Genomic DNA, 17,406 nt, shown 5'->3' on the forward strand with positions numbered 1-17,406 from the left:
AAGGTCCAAATGTTCTGTTTTGTTTTGGTTTTGTTTGGATTTTTTTTTAAAAGTATTCTATGTTCTCTATGTTTTACTGGTAACTGATGAAGACATTAGCATAAACACTCAACTAGCAGCCCAGGAACAAACTGGATTAAAATGAAGACAGCAAATATCTTAACATGGCTGTAAGGTTTGATGGACACAAAAAAACCAGTTTTAGGACTGTGCGAAAAGACATAGACAGTTTTGATATGTGCTCTTCTCATGTAAAGCGTATTTGCCTATTCTGGATGAACTTTTCTGTTAATATCTTTGCTCTCTGACAACCTCTCAAATGCTGTCCAAAGGCTGTTTTCACTGAACGCACCAGTTGGTTGATGATGATAATGCAGAGGTGTGTAACCCTGTCTGCATCTCTGATGAAGAAGAGTCCTTTTGAGTTTACAACTGTAAAACCTCACAACATGTGTTGCCCGTTGCTGCGTTTTGCCCTTTTATAACTGCATGAAGAACTGCTGTCCTCTCAGTAGCTGTGAGAAACATGCACTCCCTCCTGAGGTCATTAGATGGACTTGATCCTTATGGGTTCCTTCCAACTTGAGATATCTATGAATGCACAAGAAACAGCTAGAAACAAAACAAAACAAAAAAACCCCAACAAACCAACATAATGTACTAAGTTGGTAGGATTTGGAAGCTGTATGCATGCATTTATGATTGTTAATATTACCACTCATTTTCAGGTCTAACCGTTCTTGTGTTACCCTTTGCTTTGTTGAACATACCTGATGCTGATAATTAGCAATTTGCATAATGAAACAAAGTCTGGGAGGGAATTTTTTTTTTTCTTTATGTAAAAGATTGCCCTAAGGAAAGATGAGAGCTTTGTCTCTGCAAAACACCTGCTTCGTTCAGGGTCCGCTTCAGGAAGTGTGCAGTGGTGACCAATTTCTTTGTTCTCAGGCTCTAGAGGAAGCCAACGATTGCTTGGGTGACCTGCCCAGCCCCTTTGCCTACCTGCTGACCATCCACCTGAAGGAAGGCCGGAACCTGGTTATCAGGGATCGCTGTGGTGAGCCCCACATTCCATCTGATTTCCTTCGAAATTCCCCCAGCTCTCTTTTCACTGACTTCGCTTTGGCAGCAGTTGGCTTCGCTTCTTATCTCTGATGCAACAAGTCATTGACTTGTGTCTGTTGCCCATGTTGGAGCACTCGAGGGTTGGGTTTATCCACCTTAGGTACACAGAGGAGGGAGCTGCCCTCTGCTTGCTGCTCCTCCTGTCTGTGCAGCTGCAAGGCAGCACCTTGGCTGGGCTTAACACCTCTGTCTGTTCAGGAACTGCAAAGTCATTCATCTTGAGAAATTCTATTCGAGCTTAAAAAAAAATAAGACAGAGACTATTTTGAATTTTATGAGATGGTGGAGCTGCTAGAGGAGTGCTTTTTGGGTTGTCTGCAAAGATTTTCATAAAAGGGAAACCGTAGGAGCAGGGCTGTGAGCCAACAATCCCCTCTCTAATCTGAGATGCAATTTAAGGATGAAAACATTCCAAAAAAAAAAAAAAAAAAAAAAATCCACTCCCAAATGACGTATCAAATACATTAGAAAGGATTTGGGGATTCCTGGAAAAACTGTGTGAAAGTGCCTGCTGTTAGCCTGGCTCTTCTTCAGGCTGTTGCAATGGGGAGTAAAAGTGCTTAAGAGCAGCCAGTTGGTAGTTTCTCCGCTTGCCTGTCCTGCCAGGGGCTCTGCAGGGGCTTGTTGGGCTCTGCAGCAACAGCTGCTTCAGGACCTTCGACCTGAACCTGTCACAGAGCTCTTCCATATGTCCAGTCTTTCTGTATTTCGGATTTATTCTTGATATCGTTTATTTTTCTGCATGTTGAAACGTTTCTGATACTTTTGCATTGCAAAATGTATGAGCAGTTTCTTTGAGATGAAGCAATAAGGTTTATTCATACAGGTTTAAAGAAAATAAGCTTGCACAGCCTAAAGGCCTGTGAAGATTTGCATCTGGAGGGAAATGTATGGATTTAGAAACCTTCTTGCATGCAGTGCTTGTTGAGATTTCCATTATCTATTATCTCAGTTAACTTTTCCATGCTGGTTTTTCACGTCTTCACGAAACAGTAACTCTTGGCCAAGTGTATGCTACTTTTTCTTTCCAGCTTTTGGAAGGAATGATTGAATACTTAGGTTAAGGTATTTTCTCTTTAAACAGAAGCATGTATTTCCTGACAGTGTAGCAGTTCATCAGATTTACTAGCAAGCTGCACAAGCCAGGGCACATCCAGCTGCTTGAATGGAAAAGATGCTATAAGTGAGCAATTCCAGCAGAGTAGTATTTCTAAAGAAGACAAAGTATAGTTTGCTCTAGGCTGTGTTTTGTTTTGTAAGCAAGCAAATGCTTTTCTCAGTGGAGCATTGGACAACACAGTGAAAACATATAAGCAAGGGGAAAAAAAAGCATTTTGATGGTCACTCTTGCTTTGTGGCAAGTGACCGCTCATTTAGGAAACTGAGCATGCAAGGTGATGCATCCTTCCATAAAATTTGTGGGTTGTTTGGTTTGGTGTTCTTCAGTCGCCATCATGTTGCAGTGGGTCCTTAAAAAAAAAAAAACCAGTATGCTGCTGTTGCCCTGATGCACATCTAGGCACATCTTCATGAGTTTCTGCTGTCCTACCAGTTACTTAGGATCTTTGCGTGACATTTAGGCCTGAACTGCAACCAGTGTGTTTTTGCAACGTGCTTTTAAAAGTGGGAAGTTGTCAGCTTTGCTCATCTCTCCAACATGAGAAAACCGCAGAGAAAACTTGTGGGCTGGGAGAATGTGACTTCCCTCCTCTTCCCCCATCGCCTACTCTGAATAATCTGAATATAGGAACATGTTGTCTGCAGCCGGTGTATCCTGCAAGTCAGACTGCAGATTGGGCTGGAGGCCAAGTCATCCTCATTCACATTTTGGGAATAGCAAACCCCTAGAGCTACCCAAGCAATGCTGCCTGGCACAGCTGGGAGAGGGTTTCAGGCCCTTTTCCCCATGGTTTTCTGGATGCAACGAGGCGCCTGGAGATCTCCAGTGGATGATGCTGCGTTGCTGGTCCTGTGTTGGAGTTTGAAGCCTCCTCTGGTCAGCCTTGTGTGAGCAACTGCAAAAATGCTGAGGTTAGGTCACAGTGGTGGCAGACAGAGTTCATAGGTAGGAGTAGCACTGTCCTGCGTTTATTCAAATATAGTGATCATACCCAGCAGTAACTGCATGAAGTAACAGCTGCACTGATGGAAACTGTAGGAAACAATTACCTTGCAAATATAATAGGCTGAGGCAGGATCTCTCAGCAAAGCATATTTTAATAACAATTTTGCAAGACTGAGTGTTCTACCTAAAGGCAGGTACACAGAACTGGGCAAAAAGCCCCTGCTTATATCCCCCCAAATCCCGGCTGCAAATTCCCTCTCCTGTTCTGCATTGGTTGGGTACTTCAGGGTTTACAGACTACTCGACACCTGCCTCAGTTTACCTATCTCATTCATCTAATTCTAACAACCTCCTCCCCTTATTGATTTTTTTAATATATGGATTCCCAGCTCTTTGGTTACTCTTCTCCCATCTTAACTTTTTAAAATACAGTAATCGGTTTGCATTCCGGGATTAGTTTGAAGAGACTTTGTTTTATATGAAGGATTCATAGTCTGTCTCTCGGTCCTTTCCCCCTGGCTGGGGTCAGGCGCCAAGTCCCCAGTTTTGTAAAAACAACATGCCTTCATTAAACATTCCTTACGGAAACTAACTCCAAATATGATGTGGGGTATGAGGTATGCTCCCCAGGGAGGTGGTCATGGCCCCAAGCCTGGCAGTGTTCAACAAGCGTTTGGATAACGCCTTCACATAGTGTGAAGTTTGGGGTTGTCCTTTGGAGTACAGGAGTTGGACCCAATGGACCCTCAAGATCATAGAGTCCAACCATAACCTAACTCTAGCATTAAACCATGTCCCCTAGGCATCTTTAGCCTAAGTCAGGTTTAACATACATTTTGTAAATTTGCTAAATGATAATATTTGGTTATTATGATATAAGTAGTTTCTCTAAAAAAAAAAAAAAAAAGTCTCAAAGCAGCCATCACACCTCTCAGTTTACATTTCTGGGGGAACCTCTCTATCTACTCAAAGATAAAGCAAAGGGCACTTTAGCGTAGTGCCCTACCCTCTTCTCCCCCATGCACTTTTCCCCTTTAATTTTAATTTCCTGGCAGATTTTGTTACAAGGACCTCGGTCCAAACGCAGCGGCCCGCGGCGTGTGCTGCTGGTGCCCTCTCGCGGCCGATCCCAGCGCTGCCGTGGCATTTTATTTTATTTTATTTTATTTTATTTTATTTTATTTTTCCCAAAGGGTTGATTGGTTTTTGTTTGTGTAGGGCTTTTTTGGTGGTGTTTTGTTTGTTTGTTTTGTTGTTGTTGTTTCATTTGTGTTTTTTGTATGTGAGAGGAAGACATCATGCTCAAATGTCCTGTACTCTTATAGTATAGGAAAAATGAATGCCAATAATCTTTTTTTTCCATAATACAAATAGAGCTCCACAAATGTAAGAAAATATTTTTATAAGATGATTTTGGATCACCAGGAAATATGTGTGTTTTCTAAACTAACAAAAATGGCTATACATTTTAAATATACTGACTGTGGTGAGAGTTCATGTATATGTCCTGTTGTCTGTGTGACCACAAATATATAGGTGCACACAATAGGGATAACACAGTACAAGGACTGATTACAGAATATCAAAAGGGACGTGGTTTAATGGTGAACTTGGCAGTGTTAGGTTTACAGTTGGACTCAGTAATCTTAAAGGTCTTTTCCAACCTAACTGATTCCAATGTAAGAAGTATATCTCTATATGTATATATAAGTATGCAAAAAGAAATCTAAGGTGTGTGACAAAGGAGAAATAATTCTGCTATTGGAAACAGCTGTTGCTGGAAGCTCCTGGTTCTACTCGGCAAATTCACAGGGCTGTCTCTGAATTTACTCATTATGTGCTTAATGGTTATTAAGTAGGAAATGATTACACTTGGCTGAGTAAAGGTGAGGGGTAGTTCTGCTGATAACTGCAGGTGACTTTAGTTTTTCTCAAACTTTCCGGGTATTTTTCCAGATTTTTTGACTCACTCTGTACTGTTCTTTTCAGGATAGGTTCCCTTTGGTGTGATTGGAACTCCTGCTTTACTAGATTTTTATAACTTCCCCTCCCTGTTTCATAATATTATCCCTGTTAACATCTCCTGTTTCCTGCTTTTTTTTTTTTTTTCACCTTTTGCATCTTGCATTGCTTTTTGTCAGCCTGTTGTGTCTCCCCAGCCCCTGACTTTGTGTAGCTCTCTCCTTGTACCTGCTCTTTGTAGAGAGGGTGCAGTGCATCAGCCCAGGAATCTGGCTCAGCTGCACGTTCTGCCTGTTTCTTCCTGTAGAGTGCATAAGCAATGCAGGAAAAAATTCAGATTTTTAGTATTTCCTTCTCTTATCTTTTTTTTTTTTTTTTAAGAGTAAGGGAAAGAAAGAGCCTTGATGCAGCAATCCCAATAGATGTACCCCAGCCAGGGAAGCAGAGTGCTGTTAGAGTGGGATCTTTGTTCTGATGGAACAAGAAAAATCTCTCTTTGGGGTCAAAATTGCAGTTTCCACTCTTAGGGATGCAGGATGAAAGAGGTGTTACCCGTTGATCATCGGCTTGCTTGGAGCCTCATTTACTTGTTTCTCACTGCTTCTTGGGACCCAATCTAACTCAGTTGTACATTAGGAACTGCCTAAGCAGGTGGTAAGATGCTCGTGGCAAGTGGCATTCTCATTATCTGCATGTACCTTTGGTGCCCAATGTTAGACGGTGCACGGGTCCTGTATTTATAGTTCTTCTAATTGATGAACCAGGCACTGGAGATTGTGGATCTCTGTGGTAACTACACAGTACCAAAAGTTTGTTTTTTTGAGTACTTTGTATAGTATTACTGTTACTAGATGACATGATATGTCATGGCGATGGCGATAAGTGTTTGATCTGTGTAGTTTTAGTACTGTAAGTAGTAAGAAAGCAGAGATATGCGTTAGTAATTGAACAGATGTCTGTGGATTACTGGCAGTTGTGCAGAATATAGAGATAATTATATGTTATTTGCCTTGAAAAATATTAAGCATTTTTAATCACCAATGTCCTAAATGTTGTCATTTTATTGCACCCTTAGTGGTTTTATGGCCTCATTGAGCCTTTTTCTGTGAGGTTCACAACTTCCAGCTCCACACGCTTTGAACTGGGAGAGGCCAGAGCCCATTTCTACTTGCTGGTTCCCTTTCCCCCGGCAGAGTGATGCCTCGTGTTCGTTTGAGTCAGTCTGATGAAATCTGAAACGTCCTGCTCCCTCATGGCTCTGAGATGCTCAGACTGTGCACGTTGCTGCCTGTATGAGTCACCTTTGCAGAACGGCGACGCTGTGACACTGAGCAGCAACGTGAAGCCATAGCTGTGCAGGGCTGACAAACCCACCTCTAACTGCTGAAAGAAAAACCAGAAACGGTGTTTTTGAGTAACTGTAAGGGTGAGGAGCCCCTACCATTTCCAAATCCTGTACTTGCAAGATTTGAGAGTGTTTTTTAATCTGTCAAATGATGTGGTTACAATAAGTATATTTCTCGGATGTGATGTCAGCTACCGAGTGGTAGTGGTGGTTGTCTTTTTTTTTTTTTTTCCCCCCTCAGCTACATTTTTCCAGCCTGAATTTTGTGTGTCTCCCTTTTCCACCCGGTCTTGGGTTTCCTAGATTTTTACAGGACTTTTGTGCCTTTTCTTTCTTTCAGGTTTCCCTTGTTGTTTCCTGTTGCTGCAGTTTGGTTTTGTGCTCTCTCTTTTTTTTTTTTTTCCTTTTCCTGTCTCGTGATACAGTCAGCTGAACGTGTGAAGGCAGCAGGGTGAGTTGCAGAGTAGAGAACATGCTGTCACCTTTACTGGGTGCATCCTTCCTCCCCTGTCCAGGGAACATTGTCACCTGCTCTCACATCTACCACCACGCACTGCCAGAGCATCCCGGTGGGCTCCCGGAGCTGGTAGGGACTATGCCAAAGCTCAGTCTCCCAAGGGCAAAATAAAATGAAAGAAAAAAGACAAAATAAACACATACTTTTAATTTTAAGCAGTAATGAACCTGCAGTAGCCCACCGCCCAGAGCTCTGGAGTATCCGCTGCCTGGGTCCGTGCTGATACGGGGATGCTGGAGGAAGGGATGGTTTTGTGCTATGCTGGGCTTGTTTTCAGCTTTAGAGCAAGTTCATTGTTTGAAAGCAAATGCTCAGAGCAATTAGGCTGAATCGCTCCCTGCAAACATGCTGATTAATTCAGACTTTCTCTGTTTTCAGGGTGTCTGCAATTAGATCATTAGTCCTTCAGATTTATTAATTATTGAGATGTATTAGGCAACTTTTCACACTTTTTGAAAGGCATAATCATGGCTAATTTACAACTGCTAAGAATCTGAATGGTGCTGGTTACTTACTTTGATGTTTTCTGGATCCCATGTAGCTCTGCATACAAGGGCTTCTGCTGCGGGCGTTTGTCTGCCCCAAGTCCAATTTTTGGAAGCGCAATGTGTGCGGCCGAAACTTCGCCCTTATACACGGTGATCCCTGCAAACCTCCCGCCTGGGCTGGCCGTGGGAAACGAATGCACAGAGAGAGGCACCTCAGGAAAATAGAATGAGTTAGAACAAAAGCAATGAATCCATTTTATGCGTAGCCACCTTTGGTTAATTAATGTTAAATTAAGAAATATAGGGATGGCAGCACTGGAAGAGCACACATAGGGCCCAGAGAATGCATATGAGTCTTGTTTGGTAAATAACTGTAATTTAGATAACTGGTTTCTTAAACTGATCAAGCTCTCTGTTGGTTTATTTTCCCTTGGAACATATTGGTGATGCTTGTTTCCAAGCAATGTTTCACTTCCATCTGGTCACGTAAAACTAGCTGGGCACAAAACTTACCAAAATTACCTGAATTTCCTGCCAGCAGAATGCTTTTTTTTTTTTCCAATTTCCCCTTTAAACCTTGATCTCAGCTATTTCAGTACAAGGATATAGCGGTGTTCCACTTAAAAGTGTGTTTTCCATTTTAAAATGTCTTTTCCTCCTTGTTATAAATAACTCCAGTAATTCTATTTCTAGGAAGATTTCGAGGAATTTATTTTTTACGTGCATATAAAATAAATCCTTCATTTCCTTCTTCAGATTAAAATTTAGGTTTTTAACCAAAACTTAAGATGGTCTAGGTTATATTTCACACTGGTCTTTGATTTTTCAGGATTTTAAGGCAACTTGGTGGTAATTTTTGTTTATTTATGTAACAAGACTTGTTTCACATGGTACATTTCCAGTAAGTTTACTCCTATAAAATAGTGTGTGGCTTGAAATGATACCGAGTCTTCTGGTCTGTGCGTGGTGGTCTCTCTTTTTGTTTCCTAGTTATGAAGCAAGTGTGCAACAGTGTTAAACACAGTTGATGATACATCTCTCGGTAGCTGCTAGAGGGCAGCAGTATCCATTTAAAAACACCATTAACAGTTTCTTGGGCTACTGAAGCCCCTGCTGCTGCTGTGTCCCAGGAACGTTTGCTCACTGAAGCTTGCTCAGATTGTAGCTGATGTTTGATCTACCTGCACTCCTTGCTTTTTAGTGCGAGTGAAAGAAAATAGAAGTAAAATTGATATTACAGAAATAAATGCAAGGGAGTATCGATATTGAGGTGCATATTCTTTCTCTAATGAGAAAACAGGTCCAGCTGATGGAATTATTTTTTTTAGAGGTCATCCTTTCTTTTTGTTCTTACTGGATTTATTTTAGGCTGAGCAGCAGATAATCCTGCTAATTTTGTATATTTTGTCCAGATATTTTCCTGTGTGAGAATCTTCTTGTCATTGTGTAACTTTTGAATTAACATCAAAGCATCACACCTTGCTTTTGCCACCAGAGCAGTATTTTTCTTGGGCTAAATTCTCAAATGATTTCAAAAAGAATCAGTCTCTTTGTGTTACCCACTTGACATGTGGCTGCAGCTGATGTGACCGAGATGAACAGGTTCAGACCTTGCATTGCAGAACAACCTGGGTACACGTGATTAAAAGTTGACTTGGTTGCCTTCACTAGGAAATAGCTGCTGGAAACATTGGTTTGTTTGAAGCAGCCAGGCCACTAAAAAACAGAAAATGAACATGTGCCTGTCATGTTTAAAGGAAAATGGCAAAAAAAACCCCAACATTTTTTTTACCTGTTCGTCTCTAAAATCACCAGGCACTTATAAAAAAAGTTATACTCTTTTGGGTAGGTTGCAGGTTGTCTCTAATAAATAGCTTTTAATAGATGCAGGTATCTTTCCTATCTTGAATTCAGAAGCCTTCAAGCCTTGAATTCAAATGCAGTTAATAATTTGCAGTCTGTGCTGTTCATCCCATCAGCTGCAGCTTGTCCACCTGCTTTGTCTCTCGTTCCCTGTCTCTTTTTTAACCTATTTTGATCACCTGGACACAATCTGGGGCATCCTAAAGAAAAACAGAAAAGGGCAATGCTGGCCCAGGGAGGTACAGGAGCTTTGTCAACACGAAAAAAGGGCAACAAAGCTGGTGAAGGATCTGGAGCACAAGTCTTAGGAGGAGTGGCTGAGGCACCTGAAGGTGTTTAGCCTGGAGAAAAGGAGGCTGAGGGGAGACCTTATCACTCTCTACAACTGCCTGAAAGGAGGTTGTAGCATGGAGGGTGTTGGTCTCTTCTCCCGAGTAGCAAGTGAGAGAATGAGAGGAAATGGCCTCGAGTTGTGCCAGAGGAGGATTAGGTTGGATATTAGGAAAAATTTCTTCACAGAAAGGGCTGTCAGGCATTGGAACAGGCTGCCCAGGGAAGCGGTGGAGTCACCATCCCTGGAGGTGTTTAAAAGACACGTAGATATTCTTAGGGATGTGATTTAGTGACAGTGCTAGGTTAACAGTTGCACTCGGTGATCTTGAGAGTCTCTTCCAACCAAAACGATTCTGTGGCATGGGGGAAGCCTTGAAAGCCCTGAAATGGGCTGTGGTGCCGTGTCCATCCCCATCATTTCTCTCCTGGCCATCCAGATCCACCCCAGCAAACACCACCGAGCCCCGGTGCCTGGCGGTTCCCCCCGCGGAGGTGAACGTCCATCTGTTTGCCATCACGGAGGTGTCAGCCCGTCGTTTGTATGATCCCACACTGCCGACCCCTCTCCCCCGCCTGCCTAGTTGAGATGTTCCCCCTCTGACAGCCCGACAGCCCAGCGCCACCACCACCCCCACCCCACCGCAATTATTTTCCCGAACAATTAACGCCGGTACTAACTTGACACCTTTTCCTTGTTTGGCTTTTGTAAACCATCATCCCTTTTTCTATTAATTCCTGGCATTAATATTTTCTTTTTGCGCAAGTGCCGCCGTTCACCCGTGAAACTGTTTGAACATTATGTAGCTGTCAAGGCAGCGAGGGATTACCCGGCGTGCCTTGCCGGAGTAAGTGACACCACTGAGGCCCCGGGTTGAGATGTTTATTTTGAGAGTAAGCTGACAAGCATGAAGGCCTGATCCCGGAGTGGCAATCTTATTTAATTAAAGGCCTCTCTTTATTATAGCTTTTCTCCCCTCTTGCTGTTTTTCATATATTTATATATAAATATATATATTTTTATAAATATATATATTCATTTATATACATATAAATGTTTTTCTATTAAAAATATATGTAAAATATGTAAATATAAAGGAAGACATTCTTTTATGTGTGTGTATATAGATATATCTCTATATATGAGAATGATTGCCAAAGCCTGGCTTACATGAGCAGTGCTGGGCAGCCCTTCTCCCCGTTTGATTTTTCCTTTACTGTAAACCAACCTGGAAAGCTTTCAGAGCAATAATGCAATTGGGATGCTTACTTAGCTATAGTCTTCTTGCTTCCCATCTTGGAGAAAGGGCTTGGAGTTTTACGCTTGCAGATATTGAACCTGCTGGTTGTTTGCTTTCTCTGTCTCCTCTTTCTGTCTCTCTTTTTGGGTTTTGCCCTCGTTCATGGGTTCTCTGTACCGAAAGCAGATGAGTTATGGACGTAGACCACCAGCCTCTGTCGCCCTTTTCGTGCTTTTGTTTCATCAGTTGCTTTCCTTGTCTCATCCAGTTGCTATTTCATGCACAGCATAAGTTGTGGACATTATTGTTACTATTATCATTATTTTTAATAATGCAGCTTGCTCCTGCTTATCCTGTAAATAAAAGCCAGTTCTCTATTTTTTTTTTCTTTCTTTCATTTTTTTTTCTTCTTTTTAAAGGAGAAAGGAATTGGGATCTTTAGAGATGCAAGGGAGTAATGCTAAAGAGCTCGGTGCTGTTGTTTCTCAAGTTCTGTGTTGTCTGAGGGCTCCTGCCCGTGCTGTGGGGCTGCGATTTATCCGTTTGTTCCCACTCGTCGTGGAAAGCGTGCTGGTTTTAAGCGGTACATTACATGTAAGAGGATAATTGTAGTTCTGAGAAGTAGTCTAGTGAAAAGTCTAGTCCTAACCCACAGAAAACAATGAGAAGCTGCCCTCTGGCTCCCCTGGCTTTGGATCAGGCCCGTATTGTTATCTTTTCTTAGAGGACAAGGAAAATAAACACCTCTAAGTTTGCAGCATTTTTCACAAAAAGGGGTTGATTTTTGGCAATTAGTATTTAGGAAAAAGATCAGCTGCATGTAGTATTTGAAAACCAATGGATATTTTCCTTCTCTGTGTGAAACACCCCTTATGTGCAGAATTAGCCAGGACTCTAGGACTCTGCCCTTTTGAAATTAAAACAGAATAAAAACTTTCTATAATTCTTTTAAATAATTCTCTATGTCCTAGGGACACAGTTCTTCACAGCACTATGCTAACACATACCTATTATTTTAATGAGTCCAAGTCTGTCTTCACATAACACTGAGGAGAGCTTTGCATATTTAAATATGGATTTTCACATTCTCTCTGTTTCACCAGACTCTGAAAAGACTGACTACTGGTCTTGCACTGGGTTATCGTGAACTGCTACGCATTTGTTGGCCAATATCTTGGTGGAAATCACCGGAGACAGGCTCAGATTTTTTTTTTTTTTTTTCTTTTCCTGAAAATGTGAAATCTGGTGTAGGAGTTGGTTTTTCCTTACCAGCAACCCACACTGCAGGCTGGGGGGCAGCCAGGACCGTTGTGTTAGCTGTTATTCTTCTTATGAAATTAAACTGTTAGGAGGGAAGTTTAACTCCAAATATAAGGTAAAATACAGATAATATTGAATGTGACAGATGAATGGCATCGGGGATCAGTTAATTTTATGTGCTGCTACACAGCAGTATTTTTCTTTCCTGTATTTGCAGATTATAAGATTTTTTTTGTTTTGTTTTTTTGCAAAGTCTGTTTGTGTTACTGAATCAACAACCTGGTTAAATCTTTGTCTACCTTGTTCCCCTTTTGTCTGGTGTCCTGCACGGTGGTTGGAGTTAGTGCAGATGCCGCTGGTTAATAACAATAATGAAAAGTTGATTCCCTCTTCTCTTTTCCTTTGACAGCTGCAAGTCTTTCTGTTGCTGCCGAGTGGCATGAGCCTGACGCTCTGTCCATGGACATCTGCTCCATAAAAATTTGGAACATTATTGCCGTGGCAAAATGTGCCATTTGGATTAAAAAAATGTGTTACCTGAATATTGTTTGTTGTCTTTACAGGCTCTATTCTGTGTGTGTTTTTTATACTGAGCTGGTGAATAGTGTCAGGATTTTTTCACTGAAACTTAAAATTTGGTTTTAAGTAAATTGGCAAGTGACACCAGCGATGAAATCCTGATGGGTATTTTAGCTGTTGTTACTGGTTTCCTTGGAGCTCCTATCCAAGTTATGATTCTTTTGAGTTTTGGTCTTTTTATACATTTAGAGTCACAGGATCACATTTTCTGTCTTCCACTGTCTTTGTGGTTAGTTGGCCTGTAAATTGGCCTTTAACCCTGCTTCTGTTTACCCTTTTCCCAAATTAAAATGTTAGCTAAATTACTAAAGAATAATTAATGTTCTTTAAGAATAACAAGTAGGGATCAAGTAAACTATGAAGAATTTTTTCTTTCAGACAACTTTCTGGTTCTGTTCAATAGATTTCCTGCATAAACTAGCAATTTTATATAGGTAATTAAGTATACACATGTATATATACGGTAAGCCATTCCATTTATTATTGTTATTTATTGTTTTATGAAAGTGTAATTTAAGAGTGTGGGGTTATGTGGGGGCAGTGCTAATCCATTTTTGTATTAATTATCACAGGTACAAGTGACCCATATGTGAAATTTCAACTGAATGGGAAAACTCTCTATAAAAGTAAGGTAGTCTACAAGAACCTCAACCCGATTTGGGATGAGACTGTTGTGCTGCCTGTACAGACCCTTGATCAGAAACTCTGGATCAAGGTGAGTTTTGGGTTTAGATTTTTGAAAGATAGGTAAATACTTCTTTTTTTTTAAAGCAATTATTTTCAACTTTAGAAACATACTGATTTTTATTCAGTATAGCAGTGTAACATAGAAGACAATCCAGTTTAAGGGTTTCAGCAATTTCAAATTAAAATGCACATATGTCTTTTCCAGATTTTATTCCCGTGTCTTACTTTCTGTCTGCAAAAAACCCGAGTTGAAATAAAGCTCCTTGACTGGATACATTTAAAACTGCGGAGCTAAATTCTGCTCGCTCTTGCTGTGATTGTGCAAACTCAGTGAAATCAATCGCAGTTTCATAAGCACGCGTTAAGAGTGTAATTTGGCTGGCTTGAATGGAATTATTACCTGCGATGCTGCCGTGACAAGTAGCAAAGCTTTTTCTCATTATGAGTAACGTTACAGTTACCAGAACTGCGAGCTACCAGTTGTGAGCACTAATTGCTAAAACATCTGCAGCCAGAAGTACCTGATTTTTGTGCAGCGTTTCATTATCCTATCGCGCAGAGCATAAAGGAACAGGCACAATCCATAGCAGCACACATGTCTCTGTTTACATAATATTAAGAAGATACTTTCAAAATGCTGTTTAAATATTTAGTTAAAAATACAAATTAAATCAGGGAGATGGTAAATTATCCCTGAATTATATCTAAGCTTTGATCTTTCAAATAGGAAATTGAACTGTGAAAGGGCTTAAAATATCTGTTCTTTTATCGGCTGGAATAAATCTGGCTTATGATGTGAAAATTACAAAATTTATTTTATTTTGCTACCAGGTGTATGATCGAGATTTAACGTCGTCAGACTTTATGGGTTCGGCATTTGTAGCACTCACTGAACTTGAACTCAATAGGTAATACGTTGGTTTAATTAAAGGTTGTTAATGCAACTTAATTGAGAAGCATAGGAAAATAATTAAATGCTTTTGCTCTAGCTTGGAATTTATCTTTTCATGAAAGCTTATTTTGATAGAAGGGTGGGGAGCGCATTTAAAAAAAAAAAAATAAAAAAAATGCCTGAGAAATCCAGTGTACGTATGTTTTCAACCAGCGTTAGGTTTAGGATTCAGATCCAGCCTGGATGAGCCCAGTTCAGCAGAAAGAGCCCTAGGAAATAAGACCAAGATTTCCTATATGTGGTGGTGTTTAGGGAGAGCTACCCCAGAGTAATTTATGGAGGTGGAAGAAGAAAGAGTGGAGAAGATCAAGACTCCTCCTTAGCCCCAGATAGCATGGGGCGCCTTTTTCCGTGTCTAACGGGGCTGGGGAGCGGTTTGCCTGGCCGTGAGCGCCCCGTTTCCAGCCTCCCCCCGCAGCCACCCGTCCCCTGTCCGCTGCATCTGGCCCTGATTTAGTGCAGAGGCAAGTCCTGCGCCTTTTGTCTGCTGCTGCTGGGGCTCAGTGTGGATCTGGAAGCCAGGAATTCAAGTTTGGGTTCTCTCTCTTATTTTCACTCCCTGTGTGACTCTTTTTTATTGTTTGTTTGTTTTTGAGAGAGAGAGTTATCCCTGTGTGAGTATATTATAGCTCCCATGGCTGCTGTATCCAAATTTCTAGAAAGCTTAATGAATTAAATTTCTAGAAATGTTAATGAGTTGAATTTCTAGAAACATTAATGGATTTATCCCTGAGATACTACCAGGTAAATACCAGTATTCCTGCTTTCAGAGAGGGAACTGAGTCACAGAGGGAGATGAAAAGTGGGCAGGGATAAGGCAGAATAAATATATCTGGAGTCAAATCCCAGCCATTTATGTTAGAAAATTCACTTGGATGAATTTCCCTGTCACTCTTCTTCCCTGTGAAGTGGAGATAGCAGTAACTTAATTCTGTGTATATCTGCATAGGAAGAGTTATGAGTATTAAGCAATGCTATATAAACACTATGCTGTGTTATTAAAAGCGGGGCTGTATTTTGTCAGAACTAAGAAACCCTTCTGATTTCCCATTTTAACATTTAAACGCAATATTGGGAACTTCAGACAAGAAGCTGAAATTTGCACAGCTTAGTATGACCTTTAATAATGAACTCGAGTTAACTGGAATCAATAAAGGCATGGGTTTTTTTTAATTGTAGAACTACTGAACAGGTGTTAAAACTGGAAGATCCCAACAGTTTAGAAGATGACATGGGAGTGATTGTGTTAAACTTGAGTCTAGCAGTCAAGCAAGGAGACTTCAAGAGAAATGTAAGTGGCTTAGGAAATCAAATTTAAAGCTGGAATGTGTAGGGGGGGACAAAAAATATCCGGCAATATCTGATTTACTGGGAATTGCCACCTTTATTTTCATCCTCTGAGACTCAATATTGAAATCGAGGTCTGTCATAACTTGAAAAGAAGTCCCAGTTTTAACTGGTAAAAGTTGTGTGGACGTCTGCAGCTGGATGCTGCTCTCTGGTTGCTGTGACGTGCACTGTGGCAGAGCTCTCTGGGTACCGAACGTGTCGTATCCATCACCGCAATGTGCAGGTTGCTGACATGAACCCCTCAACCACACCTGCTGGGATTGCTATTCCAGGGCAGACTATTTTCTGATTTCTACCTAGGAGTTTAGATTTAAACACTTAAATAATAACTTTTTTTTTCCTTTTTTTTTTTTTTTTTTCTCGTCAATGGAAAACAAATCTGTGTGAAATCTAAAAGCAGGAATTTGATGTTAAAAATTAAATTGCACCAATCCTGCAGAAAAGCACACTGGCTGAGAGAAAGAGATGGCTTGTAAAAACTCCAATTGTGCCACTGACAGTTTCTTGGCTGAGTTCAATTGAACTTGGCTCCTGATGCTGAAATACGGTGCATTTAGTGATGGTAGAAACCCAGGAGAACCTGGGCGGAGACTGGGAACGCCACAACTGAAGCTGATGGCTTTTGAATTTCAGGTCCTGCACATGTTTTTTTGCTTTTGTTTTCGTCTTTTAAGATTCCTGCTAGTGTTTTACATAAAGTGTGGAGCACACCTGTGCTGGTGAACTCATGCTGCTCCTGTCCAGCAAGGGGTGGGGAAAAGCCAAGATCAGGCATTTACTTGGACTGGCTTGAAAACTAGAGCTAATTTTAAATGTATGTAATAAATATATATAGAGAAAAATCTTCCTACAAGTCTTCTATGAAGTCTAGTATGAAAGTTACTGTTTACAGCACATTATTGAATTATAGGTAAGGAATTCCAGTCTGAACGGGACTATTTATAGAAACGTAAATGTTTCAATGGGTTGGAAAGCAAAATAAGAAAAAGTTAATGTGGGATGTCTGCTGTTCATTATTTATTTTTCAAACAGTTACCTTTTTGAGAATTGTAAAATCTCAATATTAAGATAATTGTAGAGTTATTTCTCCCTCAGTATGTGATTATTTAAGAGCTAAATGACATCATTCAGAAATCTGTTGTTGCATTTACATACCTGTATTATGAGATGGCTTTGATCTGGGAGGTGAATTCTCCCTCTAACTTGTACAGGAGACTGTTGTTGGCACACGTGTCGCTGGATTGCAGGATAGGAGGAAGCAAAAATTAAAATTTTCATTAGCAAAAAAGCAGTTTAGCCAAAAGACCCTCAGGAATTCTTCTGAGATTTTTAGGAAGGCATGGGCTAAAGTGGACTAGCCAGTGAGGCAGAAAATACATTGGTTTATAGTAGTAGCTTTTGGTACTCTTGGGTGCTTAGTTAACATTCAGAGTGCAGATGATAGAAGAGTTGGTGCACACTGTAATTTTTTTTTAAAGACGATGTTTTAAGCCCTCATATTTCAAATGCAAATTGCTCAGCCATTTCCAGTGGAATCAGAATAGTGAAATGGCTTTGTCCACATTAGCACTTAACAGCAAGACAATTTTTTTTTCTTTTTAAATTAGCTTACTGTCGAACCAGATGGCACCAAAAGTATAAA

At 40.7% G+C, this 17,406-nt stretch overlaps 1 protein-coding gene across 1 annotated transcript in view; it reads left to right on the top strand.

Annotated features, from left to right (window-relative positions):
- The window catches only part of MCTP2 (multiple C2 and transmembrane domain containing 2), a 104,096-nt gene that overhangs the window by 4,463 nt on the left and 82,227 nt on the right, over window positions 1–17,406 (top strand). The window contains exons 3-6 of the mRNA XM_065641376.1: window positions 949–1,057; window positions 13,348–13,490; window positions 14,294–14,370; window positions 15,594–15,705. Coding sequence (XP_065497448.1) covers window positions 949–1,057; window positions 13,348–13,490; window positions 14,294–14,370; window positions 15,594–15,705 — 441 coding nt within the window. The remainder of the gene's footprint in view (window positions 1–948; window positions 1,058–13,347; window positions 13,491–14,293; window positions 14,371–15,593; window positions 15,706–17,406) is intronic.

This window comes from Caloenas nicobarica, chromosome 10 (genome assembly GCF_036013445.1).
Source record: "Caloenas nicobarica isolate bCalNic1 chromosome 10, bCalNic1.hap1, whole genome shotgun sequence".
In the NCBI taxonomy this organism is placed as follows: domain Eukaryota; kingdom Metazoa; phylum Chordata; class Aves; order Columbiformes; family Columbidae; genus Caloenas; species Caloenas nicobarica.